The sequence below is a fragment of the Juglans microcarpa x Juglans regia genome, chromosome 6D (assembly GCF_004785595.1).
Source record: "Juglans microcarpa x Juglans regia isolate MS1-56 chromosome 6D, Jm3101_v1.0, whole genome shotgun sequence".
NCBI classification, from domain to species: domain Eukaryota; kingdom Viridiplantae; phylum Streptophyta; class Magnoliopsida; order Fagales; family Juglandaceae; genus Juglans; species Juglans microcarpa x Juglans regia.
Genome location: NC_054604.1, coordinates 35,443,463 through 35,463,014, shown reverse-complemented (window position 1 = coordinate 35,463,014; position 19,552 = coordinate 35,443,463). Strand labels below are relative to the sequence as shown.

At 32.6% G+C, this 19,552-nt stretch overlaps 1 protein-coding gene across 2 annotated transcripts; it reads right to left on the bottom strand.

The window, feature by feature from the left end:
• Positions 1 to 17: 17 nt before the first annotated feature.
• Positions 18 to 14,172, bottom strand: LOC121234837 (cyclic nucleotide-gated ion channel 4). 2 transcript variants are annotated; one of them, XM_041130954.1, is made up of 8 exons: positions 14,161 to 14,172; positions 9,196 to 9,788; positions 5,562 to 5,777; positions 4,186 to 4,499; positions 3,502 to 3,610; positions 1,056 to 1,292; positions 824 to 910; positions 18 to 734 (listed from the first exon to the last, which is right to left on the bottom strand). In XM_041130954.1, the coding sequence occupies exons 2-8, from the start codon at positions 9,763 to 9,765 to the stop codon at positions 216 to 218; spliced, it is 2,052 nt and encodes a 683-aa protein (XP_040986888.1). In that variant the 5' UTR covers positions 9,766 to 9,788; positions 14,161 to 14,172; the 3' UTR covers positions 18 to 215. The 2 variants fall into 2 exon arrangements, with proteins under 2 accessions (XP_040986888.1, XP_040986887.1); XM_041130953.1 differs by lacking the exon at positions 14,161 to 14,172 and having other exon boundaries at positions 9,196 to 9,875.
• Positions 14,173 to 19,552: the final 5,380 nt, after the last annotated feature.

Genomic DNA, 19,552 nt, shown 5'->3' with positions numbered 1-19,552 from the left:
GTCTCTCAAGCAGTTACTATATTTCGAACCTCCCTTTATTTTTAACCTAAAATTCATTTTAGGAATCAAGAACAAGCTAGGAGGAGCCATGTTTTCCCATCCTCTATCGAAGTAATGGAAACATAGAAGTGTAAAGTACTTATTGCCAAATCAAGCAAATTAAGTGAAATATTCACGAAGCCTGCATACATGAGCTAGCTAGCTTTTGATTAATTTCAATAGTTGAAGAAATCATCTTGATCGGGCTTTGGTGAAGTTAACAAAGCCGTATAAAGCCGGAGCCTGTCCTCTCCCATTGAAGAACACCGAGAAACGGGCCTCCTTGGCCTAATAAATGACAAAGAAGTCAGCGTCAACCGGTGCCTATACCTCCTCCATGCCAATTGAATCGCCACGGCCGCCCATGTTCTCCACCCAGGCGAGTAATATCTGGCGCTCCTCTTAACCTTCTCGTTCACAAATGTGTAACGAAAGTGCTGTGTAACATACTTCACATCGTCCGCTTCTAGCCCAAACGCTTCCGTTGTTTCAATAGTCACTAATGTCGATGAAGATGGCGGCAGCCTCTCGATAAAAGGTCGTCTCAGGCACCATGAAAGAAGTTCATCACCACTGAAGTTTCCGGGGCCTAACATGCAGCAACTCTTAACGCCATCTCGAAGAACTTGGCTGCTTTGAAGATGACCCCTCACTATAAATAGCATTCTCTGAACTGGGTCGCCCTCTCTAGTTATCTGCATGCATGGAACACAACTTCATGGTTAACCTTTACTACTTGGGCGTAGTGATGTTGCGATGAAAATATTAGAATTTTGCTACTTACTGTTTCTCCCTTGGTGAATATGAGGGACTTGACACGGTCACAGATGTTCTCTAGGACCAGATCATCCATGTGCTGGAACAATGGAACCTGAAACGGATTCGACTAAGTTAGCTTATTAATTAATAGACTGCCATTTGAAAATTCATTTGGTGAGAGATATTGATAACGTATGGTGTTAATTAATCACCTATCTCTGTCTAGCAAAAAACAATAAAAATGAAAAATTAATTACCTGTCTAACCAAGTCCAAACAGAGATGGTACTTTATATCCCTCCTAAGGCCTTCAGGGAGGTTACTTATCATCTCGCATTCATCAACTCCTCGCATTGCAGCCCATCTTTGCCTCTCATAGTTACGCACTCGCTGCCTGAACCCTGGAGGCAGCCGCCTATTCTTCATCCACCACTCTAGATTCCTCATTTTCAATTGCATTGCTTGTTTCTTTGACGTAGTTGCGTGCAAGAACACCTGCATGTATACAAATGGCCACAGGATTAATGATAACATTTGTTATTAGGAAACAAAAAACGAAGGAAAAAAAAAGCAACTATCTAGCTAGCAATCATTACGGTATGGAAAATACTCAAAAGATTACACAAAAGCAATCCCACAAATTGACGTGGTTTGATGTGTTATACACGTCAGAATGTAAAATTATTTTTATTGTAAAGTAAATCTAACGGATCAGATGAATTTTGCAAAGATCTTGAAAGGATGATGTCAAAGTTCTGGTGGGTACAGAAAAATGAGGAAAACAAAATTTATTGGGTTAGTTGGAGCAAAATGTGTAAACCTAAGATATAAGGGGGAATGAGATTCAAAGATCTCAAAACTTTCAATATGGCTCTACTAGCTAAACAAGATTGGAGAATTATGTGTGAGGAATCCACTCTGTTGCGCAAGATTTACAAAGCAAAATTTTTCCCCAATACATGTTTTCTTGAAGCAAAACTGGGTTACTTGCCGTCTTATGCATGGAGAGGTATTTGGGAGGCTAAGAAAGGCCTGAAATATGGATGTGGATGGAGGGTGAGAAATGGAAGAAATATTAAACTTTGGACAGACTATTGAGTAACTAACCATAGACTTCTGAAACAAAGTGTTAATGAGATTGGCATGGATGTTAATCAAAAGTTGGAAGACCTCACTGATAAGAATACACACTAGTGGGATGTAGAGAAAGTTAACCAGCTTCTTCCAGTTCAAGCAACAGTAGAGGTGTTCAAAATTATATTGAGTCGAGGTGATTAAATGGATAAGTTAATTTGTGAACCAGAGAAAAGTGGTGTTTATAGTGTGAAAAGTGCATACAAACTATTTCGATCAATGGTGACAGAAGATAAACAAGGTGAAAGTTCTAATGCAAAAGAGCAAAAGCAGATATGGAAAGTGCTGTGGAAACTACAAATACCAAACAAGGTGAAAGTTTTTGCTTAGAGAGCTTGTAAGAATGGCCTAACAACAAAAGTTAACTTGAAGAACAGGCAGGTTCTGATGGAAGAAAACCTTCTATGGTGATGGGGTAGAAGATGTTTTACATGCACTATATTATTGCCCTATTTTGAGACAGTGTTGGGAGAATCAAAACTTATTCATACAACCTGAGGTAAGATCCATTTATTTTGGTGAGCTAGCTAGACATGTGCAGGCTAGAGGTAATAAAGAGGAGCTGGAAAAGCTTTTTCTTATTGCCTGGAGCTTTTGGTATAGACGAAATCAAAGAATGTATGAGAATTAAAAGATTCAGCCCGATGAAGTAGTGCACTATGGGCTATCCTCATGGTCTGATCATAAAAATGTAAGGTCTGTGGAAAAGAAGAGCAAACGGACTTGGACACCTTCTCCACAAGCAGCTTTGAAGCTTAATGTAGATGGGGCTATATTTCATGATCAGTAAAGAGCAGGGGTGGGAACACTTCCTAGAGATGAGAAGGGAGAAGTTCTGTTAGCAGCAAGCAAGGAGGAGTTTGCAGTCAATGACCCAACAGAAATAGAATTGTTGGCTTTTTTCAGAAGTCTGCAGCTATGTCTTCATAGGGGGATTCCTAATCTGATTATTGAAAGTGATTCAGTGTTAGTGGACGTTAAAGCACTTCAAGACAATGGAGCATCAATGTCTGTGCTCGCAATGTGATTAAAGAGATAGATTCAAGAGCTGATGAAGACTTTCCCGCATTGCAACATACAGCACGTAGGACTTATGGGAAAATGAACGGGCACATAAACTTAGTGTGTGGGAAGGGTTATATCCTGATTTTATAGCATCTGTCGTTATCATGGGGTAGACAAAAATTGTTTGTAATGGCTTACAGTATTAATGGAAAGTTTGTTATATATATATATAAATCTAACAGATCAGATAAAATCACGTCAGTTTGTAAGATTATATTTATGTAATTTGTCTTTAGATGTAGCACTCCTCTTACAGTATATATATGCCTCAATACAAGCAAAAAGTGAACTATTATTTTCCGTCTTACTAACGGAAAATCACCTTTTCAATTCATTTATTAGATTAATATAATGATTTGCCAAATATAATATCCACTTATGCCATAAACTCAATTGTCTCAAACTGTTGGGAAAAAAAAAATTATGAACATAGGTTTTTTATTTTTTTTCTATATGATAATATGCAGAGCTTACTGTGCAGTTAAATTTTGGCATGAAGCATTACCTTGATATTTCCAATCAACATGGTGACCAAAAGGAGTCCACTGGTTAGAACGATGATATTGAAAACAACTTCTAACCATTCTGTAGTGCTCTCCAAGTTCCCAAAGGTGCTGCTCATAACAAGAAACGATTAGCAATATCAAACTGTACGGAAAAGAACTGATTTGACCGAGCCTATTTATCCACATGCAACTGAAAAAGACACGCATGCGTCAAAGACACGGATGATTTGAAAGGGCAGAAGGCGATCGATGCGCATAAGCCAAAAATCTTTAGGCATATAAAGTACTCTTGTTTTTAATATTCCCAGATGATCTTTAGGCAAATAATGATTGATTAGCAATATCATAATGCCAAAAAAGAACTGCTTTGACGAATATATATATATATATATATACCCGTCAAAGATATATGATTTGAGAGGTGGCCGGTAAAAAGCGATGTGCATGCACAAGACATAATACCTTTAGGCATATAATTAAAGCACTTGTAAGAACTGTTTAAATAACTTTTTATGCTCCATTTTTTCTCACCCCAATGTCCACTCCATCTGTTTAATTATTAACTACCAAACAAAACATGCTGGGAAAGAAAAAAATTAAGAAAACGCGTAGAAATTACTTAACGCTTACGGTTGAAGGATGAAGCAAAATTAACGTTGTAGGGGGAGGAAAATATATAGTACCTAAGAGTCATTAGACCCCAAAAGATGGGAAAAAGTATCTTCTCCAAGCGGCTATCGTTTGTAACAATTTGAACAGTCCATTTATAGGCTCCATACTGATAATTCTCAGAGCTTTCTAAGCAGGTAGACCTTGCTTGCTTGTTCTCTGCCCATAACAATCTAGCTCCATCTCTCACCATGCTTCTTGTTCCGTAATATATAGGTTCTTTACAAGATAGCATTCTGAAACCACAACTATTAGTTGCTCTGCATTGCTCTTTCAGGCATTGTGTAGCTCTTTGGATTCCTAGCAAGTACCAACATGCTCCCGCCGCCTGACGCGTACGTACACATGATATATAGTTAAAGGAAAAAACAGCGAAACATATATAATCTCAAAAACTTGAGCGTCAGAGGCCAACTTCTAAACAAGAATTATTTGATTATGGAGTTCATATTCATAAAAATTAGAGTTATTTTTCAGTAAAAAGCCATTCTTTATTTATTTTAGAGAAATTAAAGGATGATCAATCAATCTCGAAAATATTCTTTTCCAAGTAATTAGCAGTCCTATATATAGATCCTGTAGTAATAGACGATTTTTGTTACTCATTGATGAGCTTCTAGCTAGGTCTAGTACTGCCTAGTGCCTGCTACGTACCAAGATTTCAAAAGAAGAATCACAAGCTCGTGACCGTTTGAATTTGACATAGAACTTCTGTACGTATCATGCGAATAAACATTTGTAAGTCTTTTGGCTTAATTATATATATATATATATATATATATATATATATATATTACCTTTCGGGATCGAGCTGGTACCATGATCACATGGATCACGATGCCCCTGCATGCACTACAATTCCTGTATTTTCACCCCTTGAAAGATTCTCTCACATTTGCTTTGCGAAAGGCTTTTTCTTTTGGTTACTTTCTCTACCTATTAAAGCCTAAAGGCAAGACATTTTTCGCTTCCAGATCAACCCCAAAATCAACGCAAGACTTGAACAGTTTGAACTGTAATACTATAGACTATAGTACTCAACCGCATATATAATTAACATGAAGATTCTAGCTAGTCTCTATAACTTAAGTTACAACGTTATTCTCGTTTATTTCTTCTTTTATTAAAAAGGTACAAGCTGGATGATATCTTTTTTTTTTTTTTTTGGTTCACATGATGGCGCATAATTATTAGTTTATGGTTTAGCTTTGTACGAACATGCATTCGTAATGTTCCCCAATCTTTTCATCTTTTATATTTTTACTGCTAGCTGATCTTTAATTATTTGAATTGGTACTCGTTAAAGCCTAAGCGACAAATTATTTAAGGGATCATAACTTTCACAGGAAAGGAACTAATTAAATAATGCACCGGAAAAAGGGAAACTTACATGCGAGGCTACAAAATATGCAATCAAGTTGAGGGCTATTCCCCACCAAACTGTTCCAAAGATGTAGCCAGAGAGGTTTTGCATGCGACGCAAGAGGCGGACAGAATGGTAGATCTTTGGTAGATATTGGAAAAGAAATATGATTAAGTAAACCGTCATCACAATGGTTACTTGTCCTCTTTCCAGAAGAGAGGGAATAGCTACCCATAAAACAACCTGCATTATGTTTCATTTTGTTAGCAGTATTATAGTATATAATTAAATAATAAAAGCTCTATATATATGTGTGTATTCGAAATTATTACCCCAAATTTCATTAAGGCATTTATTACTAGCAAGTTCCAAATGTGGGATATAGCACGTACATTCGGCTTCATCTTGCACGTCAACGTTCTATATCCATGGAAACAGATCAATAAGGCATATATATATATATATAGATATATACACGCACGCATACGTGCAAGGTCAAGATATCCCAATTCATGTTGTGAATGCAGAAAGGATATCTTCATGGAAGCGTAATATACGAATATTATATATTATGCATTAGTTACTATTTATTCTCACATTTTATATTTATAAATTTTTCGTAAGACAATTGATATTTTTCATTGAGTATGAAAATACTAATGAGAAACGTGGAGTACTGATAAATAGAGAGTACTGACGAGAATTCTTCTCGTTAATATATAGCTAGCCCGGACCCGATAAGAGCAAAAACTATTCTGACATTTTCTTTCTTTGAAAATGACACTTTCTGTAATTAATGGAAGTATTACTATTTCCCCAGTTGTTATCTACTAGTGGAAAACTATAAATTCGAGCACCTAGTTAATTAGCTAGGTAATTACGTACGCCAAAAAAACCCCAATATCTGTATTCACTGATCACCAAACGTACGTACGTGCCTGCCCCTAGACTCCTATAAGTATTTAAAAGACTTCCAGCTGTGTGAGAAATGATATTATGTAGAATCAAATCAACCTTAGCTGGATTCATCCATTAATAGGTTTTTGGGCCCGGAACAAGAAAAATATTAGACATGACGCCTAATCTGGAAAAATGTATATAGCTAGCTAGTCTCTTCTGTAAAGCTGAGTTAGATATATAATTTGTGGAGTACTAGTGGCTTATATTAGGGGAGTGAGATCAGTATCCCACGTATGTAAGGGTATAAATTTAAATTGAAAAATCGGTCTGAATTGGACTGAACCAAACTGGATCAATTTTATCAATTTTAAATTGGTCTGGTCTGGAACCGACTCTTAAAATGTGAAAACTGGCCAATTTCGATCCGGTTCTGGTTTTAAGATTTTTCAGACCGGACCGGATCAGACCGGTTGATAAAAAATATATATAAAAAATAATATTTGTATTATTGTATATATAAGTTTTATACAAAATATTATATATATATTAATATATATAAGTTTTATATATTATATATAATTATAAATTTTTATGTGAAATTTTTATATATAATATATATAATTATATATATTCATATATGAAATAATTTTTTATTATAATTTATAAATTATTACATAAAATGTTAATACTAAATCAATAAAAATTTATAACTAATACTAATAGTCTCATATAGACTAATGACTATAGTTATAATTAATACTACAAGTTTTTACTAAAAGTTTATAACTAATACTAATATTAAATATATAGTTTATAACTAATACTAATATATAACTTATAACTATACCAATAGTCTAATATTAATACTATTATATAGTCTAATATATTAATAAAAGTATAAAACAGTATTTTTTTTAAATCAGGTTTTTTTTTTTATAAACAAATTTTTAATGATAAATTGTGAAACTTACATTATAAAAAAACTGAAAAATCGGACCGGATTGGACCAGAAACCGGTAAAACCGAAAGTACCGATTTATGAGAGTAATCGGTGCGTAATCGGTTTTGAAAAATACAAAACCGGTACATACCGGTTTGGTCCTAGATTTTGTCCAAAACCGGACCGGACCGGTTACACCCCTACATGCATGCATGTGCTTCTATGATAACATAGTTTTTTTCCGGTCAAACTTGCGTACATTCGCATGTTAATTGCTTATGGTAAATTTTAGTTTTCTGTCGTTGATCTACTTTAATTTATCAAGGACCTGATGCTGCCCACATCATTAAATTCTTTGTATAGAAAATTATTATTGATCAATTTTTTTTGCATAAAAAAGGCCGATCGAGTCATGCATGTGCCAATTACATTATAATCATGCATATATCTTATTCCCAAAGTACAAGATCAGTCGCTACTATCGAATATTGGGGAGCACTACGTACGCACACTTACGTACACTTCTCATAGTTGAGTTAGAAAGAGGAAGTCTCAAGTTCAAAAATTGCGTACACTTCATGAAAAGAGGCCAGGGTAACTCTTTGAAAAGACCAGAGGCTGCTTTTAATTCTCTGAACATTTAAGTCAATTAAACACATGCACATGATGCAGTAGTACTACTTGTGCAAGCTCATCAAAACGAGCTAAAGATCACTACTTAAAAGCCGAAGATATTTCCATGTTAAGAAAAGCTAAAATAAGGGCTGAATATATAACTCAGTAACAAGGGAATCATGAGGAAAGGTATGGCGGAGTTTATAAGTAGGTATTGGGATTCTTTTAAAGAATGTTAAGCTTTAAGCTTGCACGAGTTCTTTATTCTAAGGTTATATTCTAATTGTGAATACGGATGTTCTAGTTATAGTTTCCAGGCATACAAGTCTCCAAAATTTCATCAAATACTTTCGGATTACCATTAAGTTTTTGGTAACTTCACGATAGATTTCTTAAAATTCTATTAGTATTTTTAATTAGATCATGAATAGATAACTCAAAACTTGTTATATCAGTTTACCATTCTTTTATCAAGATAATATTTACTAATAAAATTAAAGATAAGAGAGGTATATCAACATAAAAGTTGGTAAAAAAAAAAAAAATGAAAACTTAGTAAGATACACTAATGATCAATGAAGAAAAAGTTAAAAGAGATAGCTAGCTAGTACGTAACTATTTAACTTGAGAAAATTAAGATTTAATTAGAACTTTTTTTTTTTTTTTTTGAAGATAAGATTTAATTAGAACTTAACATAAAGTTATCCCAATTAATAGACTAAATGATCAAAGCAAATTACTTTTTTACCGTCATGAAAGTTAACGCACACATAATATTTAAGAAACATGTGAATAATAAATAAAAATTGTGCAGAATTATTGCCCATAATATTATTACTTAAAATGAGAAATTATATGAGTGGAACTTTAAAACATGAATATACACCCCTTCTAAAACACGAGGAAAGGACATGGGTACATCACATGTTCTGAATGCAAGATGATGAGTTGGGGGGGGGGGGGGGGGGGGGGGGGGGGGGGGGGGGGGGGGGGGGGGGGGGGTAAATCTGCATGGATAAAACAACTAATGTCATGCACTTGTCATCGCCTCAAACACTAGCTGACAAAATGGCATGATATGTTTGTGTGGCTATAACTGGAATCCTCCTGGTAATGACATTTATAATAAATAATATTGATGAGGACACGACAACTATGACAAGTTATCATTAATGAGGTTAATTAATATGTAAAGAAAATTCTCACCTGTGGAAGTGGAAGAATCACAAAGAGATCAAAGACAAAACCCTTCTTGGCCTTCAAGTACCGGAGAGCCACAGAGCGAGCAGTGGTATCCGGCCTGAGATGCCCACTCATCCCCCCGGCGGCAAAGGACCGTTCGGCCATCTTGAGCTGCAACCACATGTTCCAGACGTGCAAGGCGTCGGTCATGCACCGGAGCACCGTGACCGTGATGGCGAACCACCCATCTATGAAGAGGCACATGCAGGTGTCGCTTATGGACAGCGCGTAGAAGAAGAGAGGGTCGACGAAGAGTCCCGTGGCGCACACCAAGAGGAACACCCTGTTCCATTCTTGAACCCACTTGGCCCTCGGGTCCAAGACCTGCCCTAGGGACCACCCTCCCGGCCTCCGGCGAGGCACGCACATGAAATACATATTGTTTTTACAATCATTAATATGCGTGCTTTCATTTTCGTCTCCATGATCTTCTTCTTCTGCTACTTCTTCCTCTTCACTACTAGTATCGCTGGGGTCGTCATCGGTCATGTAGTGCATGCGCGAAGCATTTGAGATTTCCTGCTCACTAGCCATGGAGAGGGAGAGAGAGAGAGAGACAGAGAGCTTATTTAATTTGTAAGTAAATACGGAGCAAGCACAGATATTTACAGGGTGGGATTGAAAGCCCATGCCATGAAAAAGAAACAATAATTGGAGAGGTGGAACTTGGGAGAGATAAGAGTACTAGGAAAATGACAAATTTTGTTGAATGTACCAGATTGTCCTCCGGTTCTGATCCGCTGGCGATTAATTATTTTTCCACTTAAATAATTTATACGAATATAATGTATAGGCCGTTATGAGAACCTCCTATACGTCTGAGAACACATTTACCTGAGGGTCCAACGGTAAGAAACATCGATGTCTAAAGTCAGCAAATTAAGAAAATACCTGATCTCCTTTATAATTACTCTTGGCATGGGGGAGATCATGTGCGTGGTACTCTTTGTCGTTAATCTTGTACCATATATGGAGGTTGTGAGCTTCTGAATAGTACTTTGTTGAGGGTTTAGAGACGTTTATTTACGTATGGCTTGCGCATGTCCCCTCCTGGATTATTGTGAAGAGGAATGACTTCTAATATCAGAGGGGTCCACATACATGCATGTGATGACATTATTGCTTGTGCTTGATATCATCGGAGGGCAGTAGCTGGCTGTCTAGGTTGTATGTGTCAGTAGATTTTCTGTCTTAGTTAATTATTTCTTGATACTTTTTCACGAGCAACATATCTACAGGCCAGGATACACAAAGTGCCATGCTCAAATGTAACTGTACGTACGTTGCCTAGCTAGCTAGTGTTGGGAAAGCTTCCACGTGAACTATTGGAAGCTAGCTGCGGCCCATTTTATAAGATTGTGCGCAATGCGCGAATTAGTTGTTACTTTTATATCTGAATCTTAATAGATTAATGCTAATATAATATGATGAATGGTGTAAGAGGAAGATCACGAGCGGATCGAATTAGATTTATATAGCGGGGAAATATTGATGAAAATAAAAATAATCCCTACGTAATGAAATTTTTCTGTGACTAGATTTTTTAATTTTTTTTATAGAAATTATAAAAACAAAATATTAATTTTATTTATATCATGTACATATACAAGCGAATTAATTTTATCCGAGTCAGATCATATTCGCATCTCTTAATATTTAGAAAAATACTAATATGCCATCTTAACTTTTCACTTTGACTGTTCATATATTTATTTATTTTTTTATTTAATAATAAAAAATAATTTTTAATATATTAGTATATTTTTTTAAAAAAATTATATTTAAATATGTTAAAAAATATGAAAAAAAATATAAATATAAATTTGTACTAAACGGCACGCCTAGCATGCGGTCATTATTAGACGGCAGCCTAACACTACTCTAATATTTATTTATCTAATTAACTTAATTGTTTGTGCGTCTACGTTAAGTGTATATACGCAGATTTTTCACCTACTTATTAACTAACTGCGCGCAAGTCCAACTAATTAATTATGAACTATATATATGCCCACACAAGCATATTTCACCATATATATATATATATATAAATATTCTCAACGAAATGGTCAAGATCATAAAGATTTTGAACCTTAAAAAAAAAAAAGAGATTCGATTTTTGAACGCCCTAATCATGAAGCCCTTGTACGATGCCGAAATATATATAGAATCATAGGAAATCATGATTTTATCGGTGTGATCTTGCAAATTATCGTACTTCTATGATTAAAAAAAAAAAAAAAAAGGAGATTTGATTTTTGAACGCCCTAATCATGAAGCCTTTGTACGATGCCGAAATATAGGATCATAAGAAATCATGATTTTATCGGTGTGATCTAGCAAATTATCGTATTTCTATGATAAATCGTCGTGATTGTATTCTATCAGACAATATTTTTCAATATCTGCAAGATACTTTAATGTAGAGAATCAAGGATTAAGCTCATGAATCCCAAAAGTGATCAGCATGGCATAAAAATCGTTGGATTTATCTTGCTACAAAGCGTTTTATTTGAGAGCAAACTAATTAGGAGCACCAGATCATGAAGTCCCAAATGACAACTCAGCAAAGAATATTTCAGACACAACAAACCAGAATTATTCAGAATAATTTTTTGTTTCATACGTGTCATGCTTCTATTGTATTGTTGAAAATCTGTTATAAAAAAATATTCCCTCTTTTGTTATATATATATATATATAGCACCTCTATACCAGTCTAATCATCCCTGCACGTTCATTCTCTACCTTGCATATATGTGAACAGCTTTAATTGATTGAGATTGTTAATACATCTCATTTTATTTAATTATTATATTTTTTAAAATTTTTATATAAAATATAATAAATAATTTAAATTTTTTAAATTTTAAAATAAAAATAATATTTTTATATTCAACTTTCGTCTATCTCGTTTCATTTCAACTTCTTATCCAAATCTTTCTTATATCTTTCTTTAATGTATATATATAATATAATTATCATATAAAGTTTTTTAATTGCTATTATGCGCCTCCAATTATGCACTTTATTTTACTCTATTGACGTGGCACCAGTACCACATGATACGTAGTTTATTAAAAGACAAATAATAAAATATATTCAAAATGCAAAATGGTAAATACTGTAACGTCCTAGGTTTTTTTTAGCTTTTAACATTTTTATTTTTTTTTAATAAATCTCGTACGTAGGATAAAATGAGAAGTATAACTAGATCACTGCATAATGGCATTTCTCTTAAAAAAAAAAACTAGATTTTTTAGAGCAACTAATAATATTTTATTGATCTTTATTTTCATCTTTATATTTATATAATATGTCTTTAAATTCATTTGCATTGACTTATACATATCTAAATTTTTACATAGATAGTTTAAAGAAGCAGTACTGTTCACTCTTCAAATATTATTTTTAATATTTTTTCTCTCTCCTACTCATTAAAATTAACTTTATGAAATTTGTATTAAGATGATTTTGATATATGAAATTTGTATTAACTTGATGATACAAAGTGTTTTTTTAGTACATATTAATATTTATTGATAAAATTGGTCATTTTGATATATGAAATTGGTAATATTTAGATATATGAAATTAATATTTTTGAGCATGTTGTGCTAATTGTAAAATATATAAAAAATAATAATTTTAAGAAAAAATATAAGAAATATAGAATAATAATATTTGGTTCAAAAATACATAATCCAAAGTAAGAGTTTTTTTTTATATGCAAAATCAACCTTTAAATAAAGATATAATTTTAAAGATGCATATAAAGAAACTAATGCTATCTCTTACTCGTATTTCAGTCAAAGTATGCCTGGCAGAGCCTGCATACATCTACGGACGTATTCTGTGGGGACTTATATATAATAAGTGGGGCTACTATGCCGCCCCACTCTTACCGCTGGGCGTGCCGCCCAGTGGTTTTGTTTTGTTTTTTTTTTTCACATTTTTTTAATACATTTAAATATTTTTAAAAAATAAAAAAATATACCAATACATTTAAAATCACTTCCTTAACCATTAAGTAAAAATAAATAAAATTTTTGACCGGCGGTCATAGTGGGATGGTATAGTAGACTTTCTCTATATATAATATATGGTCGACTAAAATGAGCCTTTTGAGATTTTGAAATTGGTTTTACATTTGGGGATCATATTCTTAACTAAATTAAAATGAATGATTTTTCTTCAAGAACTTACCCAGATTTTGTCTCTAAATTAAACCTGATCAACAGTCAAATTTCATATAAAGGCCAGACCACATCTAGGATCAGGAAGAAACACATTTTTCAACCATATAGGCATGTACCACGACTATTTTGGAGGGGCCCTAACAGTGCATTTTGTATCTCTTTTTTATTCTTCCTTTTTCAGGCCCATGTTACCAATGATCCTAAGATAAGAAATAAAAACCAGATGTGCCACGATCTGGGAGGGCCCCAAACCACGGATTGTCCTTTAGATCAGGGCCCCTCCTAAAGGGTGATTTGGCTCCATTTTGTCAGACATGATTAAAGACTCAAGCTGATCATGGAAAACATACAAAATTGCTGATAATTCTTAAAATCTAAAAGAGAGTTTCCAGTCGTTTGATCGATATCTTAATCTCATTCTCAGTACCACCATCGGCAGAAACTATATATGCATATGTACGGAAGATTCTAAGCAAGGTTCATGATAAGTACACGTACAATAATTCCTCTTTATAATTTTTTACCCAACTATGCATTAAATAAAAAGTATTTTTATAAAATATCTTATAAAAATATTATCATTTTATAGAATACCCACATTTTAAAGTACGTTCGTAATAATTTGCTTTTAGAAAAAAAAAAATAGCAGCCAAAATTCTTGATAGGTAGAAAATCTCATCATGCCATAAACTTTATATTACAATAAATTAAGGGTATTTCGGGAACGTGAGAGAGAGAGAGAGTGAGACATTAATACGAGCATGGGTAGGCCCGCAAGGAGGGTAAGGAAAAGGACTAAGGATGTGATGAGTTGGTTCGCAAATAAGTTCGAAAAGGTCAGGTTCGATGCAGCTTCGTTATCTTGTTTGTTTCTTCATCAATTATCATAAATGCATGCATTTCTAGCTTGACCTTATATCAAGTTTTCCTGTAGATTGATTGAGACCGGAGTACCTTTAGCCATTGGAACTCATCAACTAGTACTACTATGTACCTTCTATTTTGTAATTAACCTCTCTCTCTCTCTCTCTCTCTCTCATTCATATCAACGGCACCATGACATATATGTATTACCGTACGTGGAAGAAATAACTAAAAAGAAATCGAGCAATATTCATTATAATTAATATGATCTGTGTAGTTGTTGTTCATGTCATGCATTTTGGAAAGGAAGGCCTCGAATAGTGATCAATTAATATTCCTTGATCTGCATGCTGATCTGTTTGTCTATATTAATATGATGCATCCACCACTTTGAAATTTGCCGATAAAAAGTAAATAAATAAAAATTAACCTAGCTTTATGAGAAACGTGAGGGTAAAATTAATGAGCCCAATGACAATGAAAGATTAATTAGTGTCATCAATTTGATAGGTATAGATATGTGATCTGGCAGATTTAGACATCACAACTTCTTTGTTTTCTGGTCTAATTCAGTACCAAGGAGAGAGAAAGCTGAGAGATCATGATGAGCTATATAATTAGACACTGCCGAGTCGGCGTAGTTATATATATAGAAAGTTGTAAGTACTGCCATATATAGTAGCACTATCCTAATTGAATATATATATATATATATATATATATATATATAGCACTACGGTTTGGCTATATATATTCCTCATAATTCGTGAAGTGATATGATTAGAAAACGGATCACGTTCCTTTCTACTTCAATATCTATTGGGTTTTGAAGAATATTTTGACAATGAAAATAAAGCAATACTTTATGACGGGGCATTATTATTTTGCAAACAGTAACAATAAAAATTACGTAAACATTAAGTTAGACATTTTGAAATTAAGAGACATTTTGAGCCAACAATCACTTGTGTCCTTAAGCTAATAGAAAGAGAAATATTTAATTATTTATATTTGTCTTCATACCCTCCTTATATGTGTATCATACTCTCGCTCAATATATAATTGAGCATAATATATGAAATATTTAATTAAATGGATAAAGTATATGATCAATTAATCTTAAGACATTTGTTCTAATAGATTGATACTATATAAAATCATCAATTTTTTCAAAAATTTAAATTAAGAGCACTGCTACATAATCGCACTCCTCCCTTTTTTATCTGTCAAGACCCCATCCACATCTCTATCTCTTCTCGAAATCTATTTCCATTATGTGAATCTCTCCATCCTCAATCTCTCTCTCATCGATCTATCTCTCTTTCCTCAAGCTCGTTCTATCTTCTCAAGCTCTCTTTCACCAAGCCCCATTCTCTCTCTCTCCTCGAGCTCTTTCTTGATCTCACAGTCCCCTCTCTCTTCAAGTTTTGGGTTGGCTTTATTTTCACTTTTTTTTTTTAAATCAAATTTTCAACATACAAAGGCGCAAAAAACAAATTAACAAAGAGAGAATTTAGAGTTTATTTTTGTGTTTTTATATTATAATCGATGATTAATCCAGTTTGTTATGTTAAGTATGTGGTGTAGATTATATAAACTGGCTGATGAGAACTTTTTTTTTAAAAAATTAATAAAAAGATATAGATTTAATGATTTATATTTATTTAACTATTTTCTTAACTATGTAAAGAAATTAGAAAACAAATTAAAGAATCAAGGTTTGCTTGTCCCAAGCCAATGAAGCCAATATTCTCGCTGTTTTACCGATCACAGACATGATTTGATTCGTGACATGTCTTGCCACAATGTGAACATAAAAGCCCACTCATGGATAGTCGATCTTCTAGTAAGGCTGTAACACCACTGTTTATTAGGAATAATGATATACATATAATAAATTATATAATAATATTATAAAAGGAAGTTATTTTTATAAAATTATATTATTTTTATAAAAAATTTTATAAAAATATTACTTATTTAAAATATTATTATATAATATATTATACAAAATATTGTGTACAAATTATTTTCATCTATTATTATTGTTTCAGCTGCTTCCGCATTGAAGACTCATGACTGACCAGCTTCTGCATTATGATTTTTAATGATTGATTTCAAGACAAAATTATTAAAAAAAAAAAACACTATTATTTGATTGATGGTCAGGAATGCTTCCCCGGGGCCACAATGTCCCTCTTTTAATTTGGTATTGGACCATTCTCGATCATGAAAAATAATTGGTCAGAAAAAAAAAATTGAAAATTTAGACTTGCATAATAATTTAAGATCTCCAAATTATTTTAATTGTATATATAACAAATATGATATATTAAGACTGTATTTAGATATTGAGTTGAGTTCAATTATTTATGAAGAGTAGTAAGTTGAGTAATGGAAAGCATTATGTAGGATCCATTTAAACTGAATTTAAAGTGTCTATGAATGTTAAGATGAATTTAATATTTTTTATAAGAAATTGAAAAAGATTATAGTCTCACATATAAATATGTATTAAGTTAAAAAAAATTGTGAGTCTCACGTGTAAAGAATTTTTGAGTTGAGATGAGTTTAATAATTTAAGAGTTGAGTGTTTGGATGCTAGATTCAACTTAAAATTAACCTGAGTTCAGTTGAATTTTATAACTAAACGCAGTGTAAATTATATATTTAAAAAAAAAGATCAAATTATGATATTTTGTAACTTTTTTTTTTAATTTCTTTATTTATAATAATACTAGTACCTTTTAATATCCTTTGCAAACTTCGGCCTCACCTTTTAGTCTTCCATTCTAATTTACTCCAATTTCGAGAAAATGTTTCAATTAAACAGTATTGTTTCAAATAAAGGGCAGAAATGCATACCTCCAATGAACACTGATCACGAGAAACTGGTTTCGTTGCTAGGGTTTTTTGTTTGGGTCATGAATCATTTGATCAAGCTAGCTAGACATCACAGATGTGGTACTATTGGAATATAATTAATAAGGAATTAGAGGAAATGATGGGCTGGCACTGCATGCATGCCCAATAACCATTGAATTTTTCTTTACAAAAATAAAAAATAATTCAAAAATGATATAAAAGTGTTACATTTACAAGTGTATGTGTTGTATGCAGGAGCAATATCAGTCCAAGGAAAATGATACTTGAACCACCCTTCAAACAAATTAAATGTTTGAGATTTTTTTGTTTACTTATTTATTTTTCTTTTTTTCAGTTCTTGAATTTTATATCGAAAAAGTGAAAAAAAAAATAAAACCCGGTATAAGAGTGGCTGGGCTGTGTTTATTCTTCAGAGAGAGTCATGATTCTATATATGGAGCCGCTCCTTAATATTTAGTCTGATGGTCGAATCTTGAACAGGACCACATTTATTCGTACCATGCATGTAGACGATCATTGAGGTCACGAGGAAGAAAAAAAAAAAAAAGGACCACACGAAAAGCCGGGTTGAAGTTTCCTTCATAATTCAGCCATATTGTGTTTGGCCTCATTCAAAATATTGTTGTTTTCCGGGAAAAGCTGATCAATTTCTTTTGACTTATTTTGAAGGTATTCCAAGTTGATAAGTAGAGCTGTCAATTCCTCCGTACATCTTAGGTCGCGAAATTTCATCATTAATCTCTTCTTTCCCACCGCTCTAAGTTTTCTTCCACCAAACCAAAGCATCAGAAATTTTTAACCAATCTAATCTTTGATTATGGTCCATACGAATACTTCTGTCTGAATTAATAATAAGTTACGTTTGGATATTGAAGTGAATTGAGTTAATATAATATTATTAGAATATTATTTATTATTATTATTTTTTTAAAATTTAAAAAAATTAAATTATTTATTATATTTTATATTGAGATTTGAAAAAGTTATAATGATAAGTTGAGATGAGTTATGTTTCTAAACGAAACAAACTATACAATACTTTTTTTTTTCCTTGAGTTAAGGAAAAATAATAATGTTAGCTACAGTTTTAAAGATGTGCCAGTCTCGCATACTATGATCTATTGAAAAAAAGTGAAACTTACTATTAAAAAATAACTTTTTTAATGTAGATCTTAAATTTATTTACTTTTTTAATAAAAATGTGCGGCACTTACAAATTATGATATTATATCTAATATTACTGAAGAAAAAATTATAAAATATAGACGAAGTTATACGGGACATTTTACTTGTAAATTGGTGTGAATAACTCCAACAGTGACTATTACACTCACTTGCAAATAAGTTTTCGTAATAAACAATTTTCATTGTTCTCCGTACTATTCCGTTTAGATTAGAGTTCATATCAACTCATTTCATTTAATCATTACAATTTTTTTAAATGTTTACAAAAAATATAATAAATAATTTAACTTTTTCAAATTTTAAAATAATAATAATATTAAAAAATAATATTTTATTTAACTTTTAATTTTCATCTCAATTCACTATCCAAACTTTAACTAAAGCTTATCGTGGACACCTATATATCATGGGCCTTTGGACCCAGCACAGACACTGGATCAACTCGATGGAAACAGAAAAACCGGTCCAAGAAGAAAATATAGGCCCGTAGATTTTGATGTGGGCCTATTCTTTTTGCTAGCTGTGGTGCTGAATCTATGGCCCTGCCTTCTGGTATTAAGGAACGACATATGTACAACCCAGTTATTATGTGGGCTAGATAAGCCCGGGTTACCTATGGGCTTTGGCCTCCTTCTATGTAGTTTTTCTTTCTATTAAGTTAGGGATTCGGAGTCTCCATGGTCAAATACTGTCTCAAACTAAAATACAAAGTTATTTGTTTGGAATAAAATTATGATTACTTATTAAATTATAGTATGTATCAAAATTGACTCGAATCCAATCCTAGACGCTTCTATAAATCTGAATAATTTTGTATCTATTATTTTTTAGTATCATTTTTTACTCTACAATAAAAATATCGTAAATATTAAAAAATAGAATTTTGTTATATACAAGCAAGTTGGTGTACTAATCTGCGTACTAATATTGTTGTCTTCATATTTTAAATTCAAATTAGTACTGTTTTTAATAAAATCTACTTTTTAACCAATCATATTGAATGGGTACACATATTAGTACACAGAATCGCTTGCAATTAGATTTTTCTTAAAAAATATAAGACGATGTTACTTGAGAGTTCTTATAAATATAATTATTAATACACACACACACATATATATATATATATAAATATACAAACTATGTGGTGATATTTACTATAACCCAAACTTTATTTTTCAACATTT

Excerpts from the sequence above, each read along its gene's own strand:
- LOC121234837 (XM_041130953.1), bottom strand. The coding sequence starts at position 9,861 with ATGGGCTTTCAATCCCACCCTGTAAATATCTGTGCTTGCTCCGTATTT. Across the intron at positions 5,778-9,195 it reads TGATTCTTCCACTTCCACAG|GTTGTTTTATGGGTAGCTAT; the intron begins GTGAGAATTTTC and ends AACATAATGCAG. Across the intron at positions 1,293-3,501 it reads TGTTGATTGGAAATATCAAG|GTGTTCTTGCACGCAACTAC; the intron begins GTAATGCTTCAT and ends GTATACATGCAG.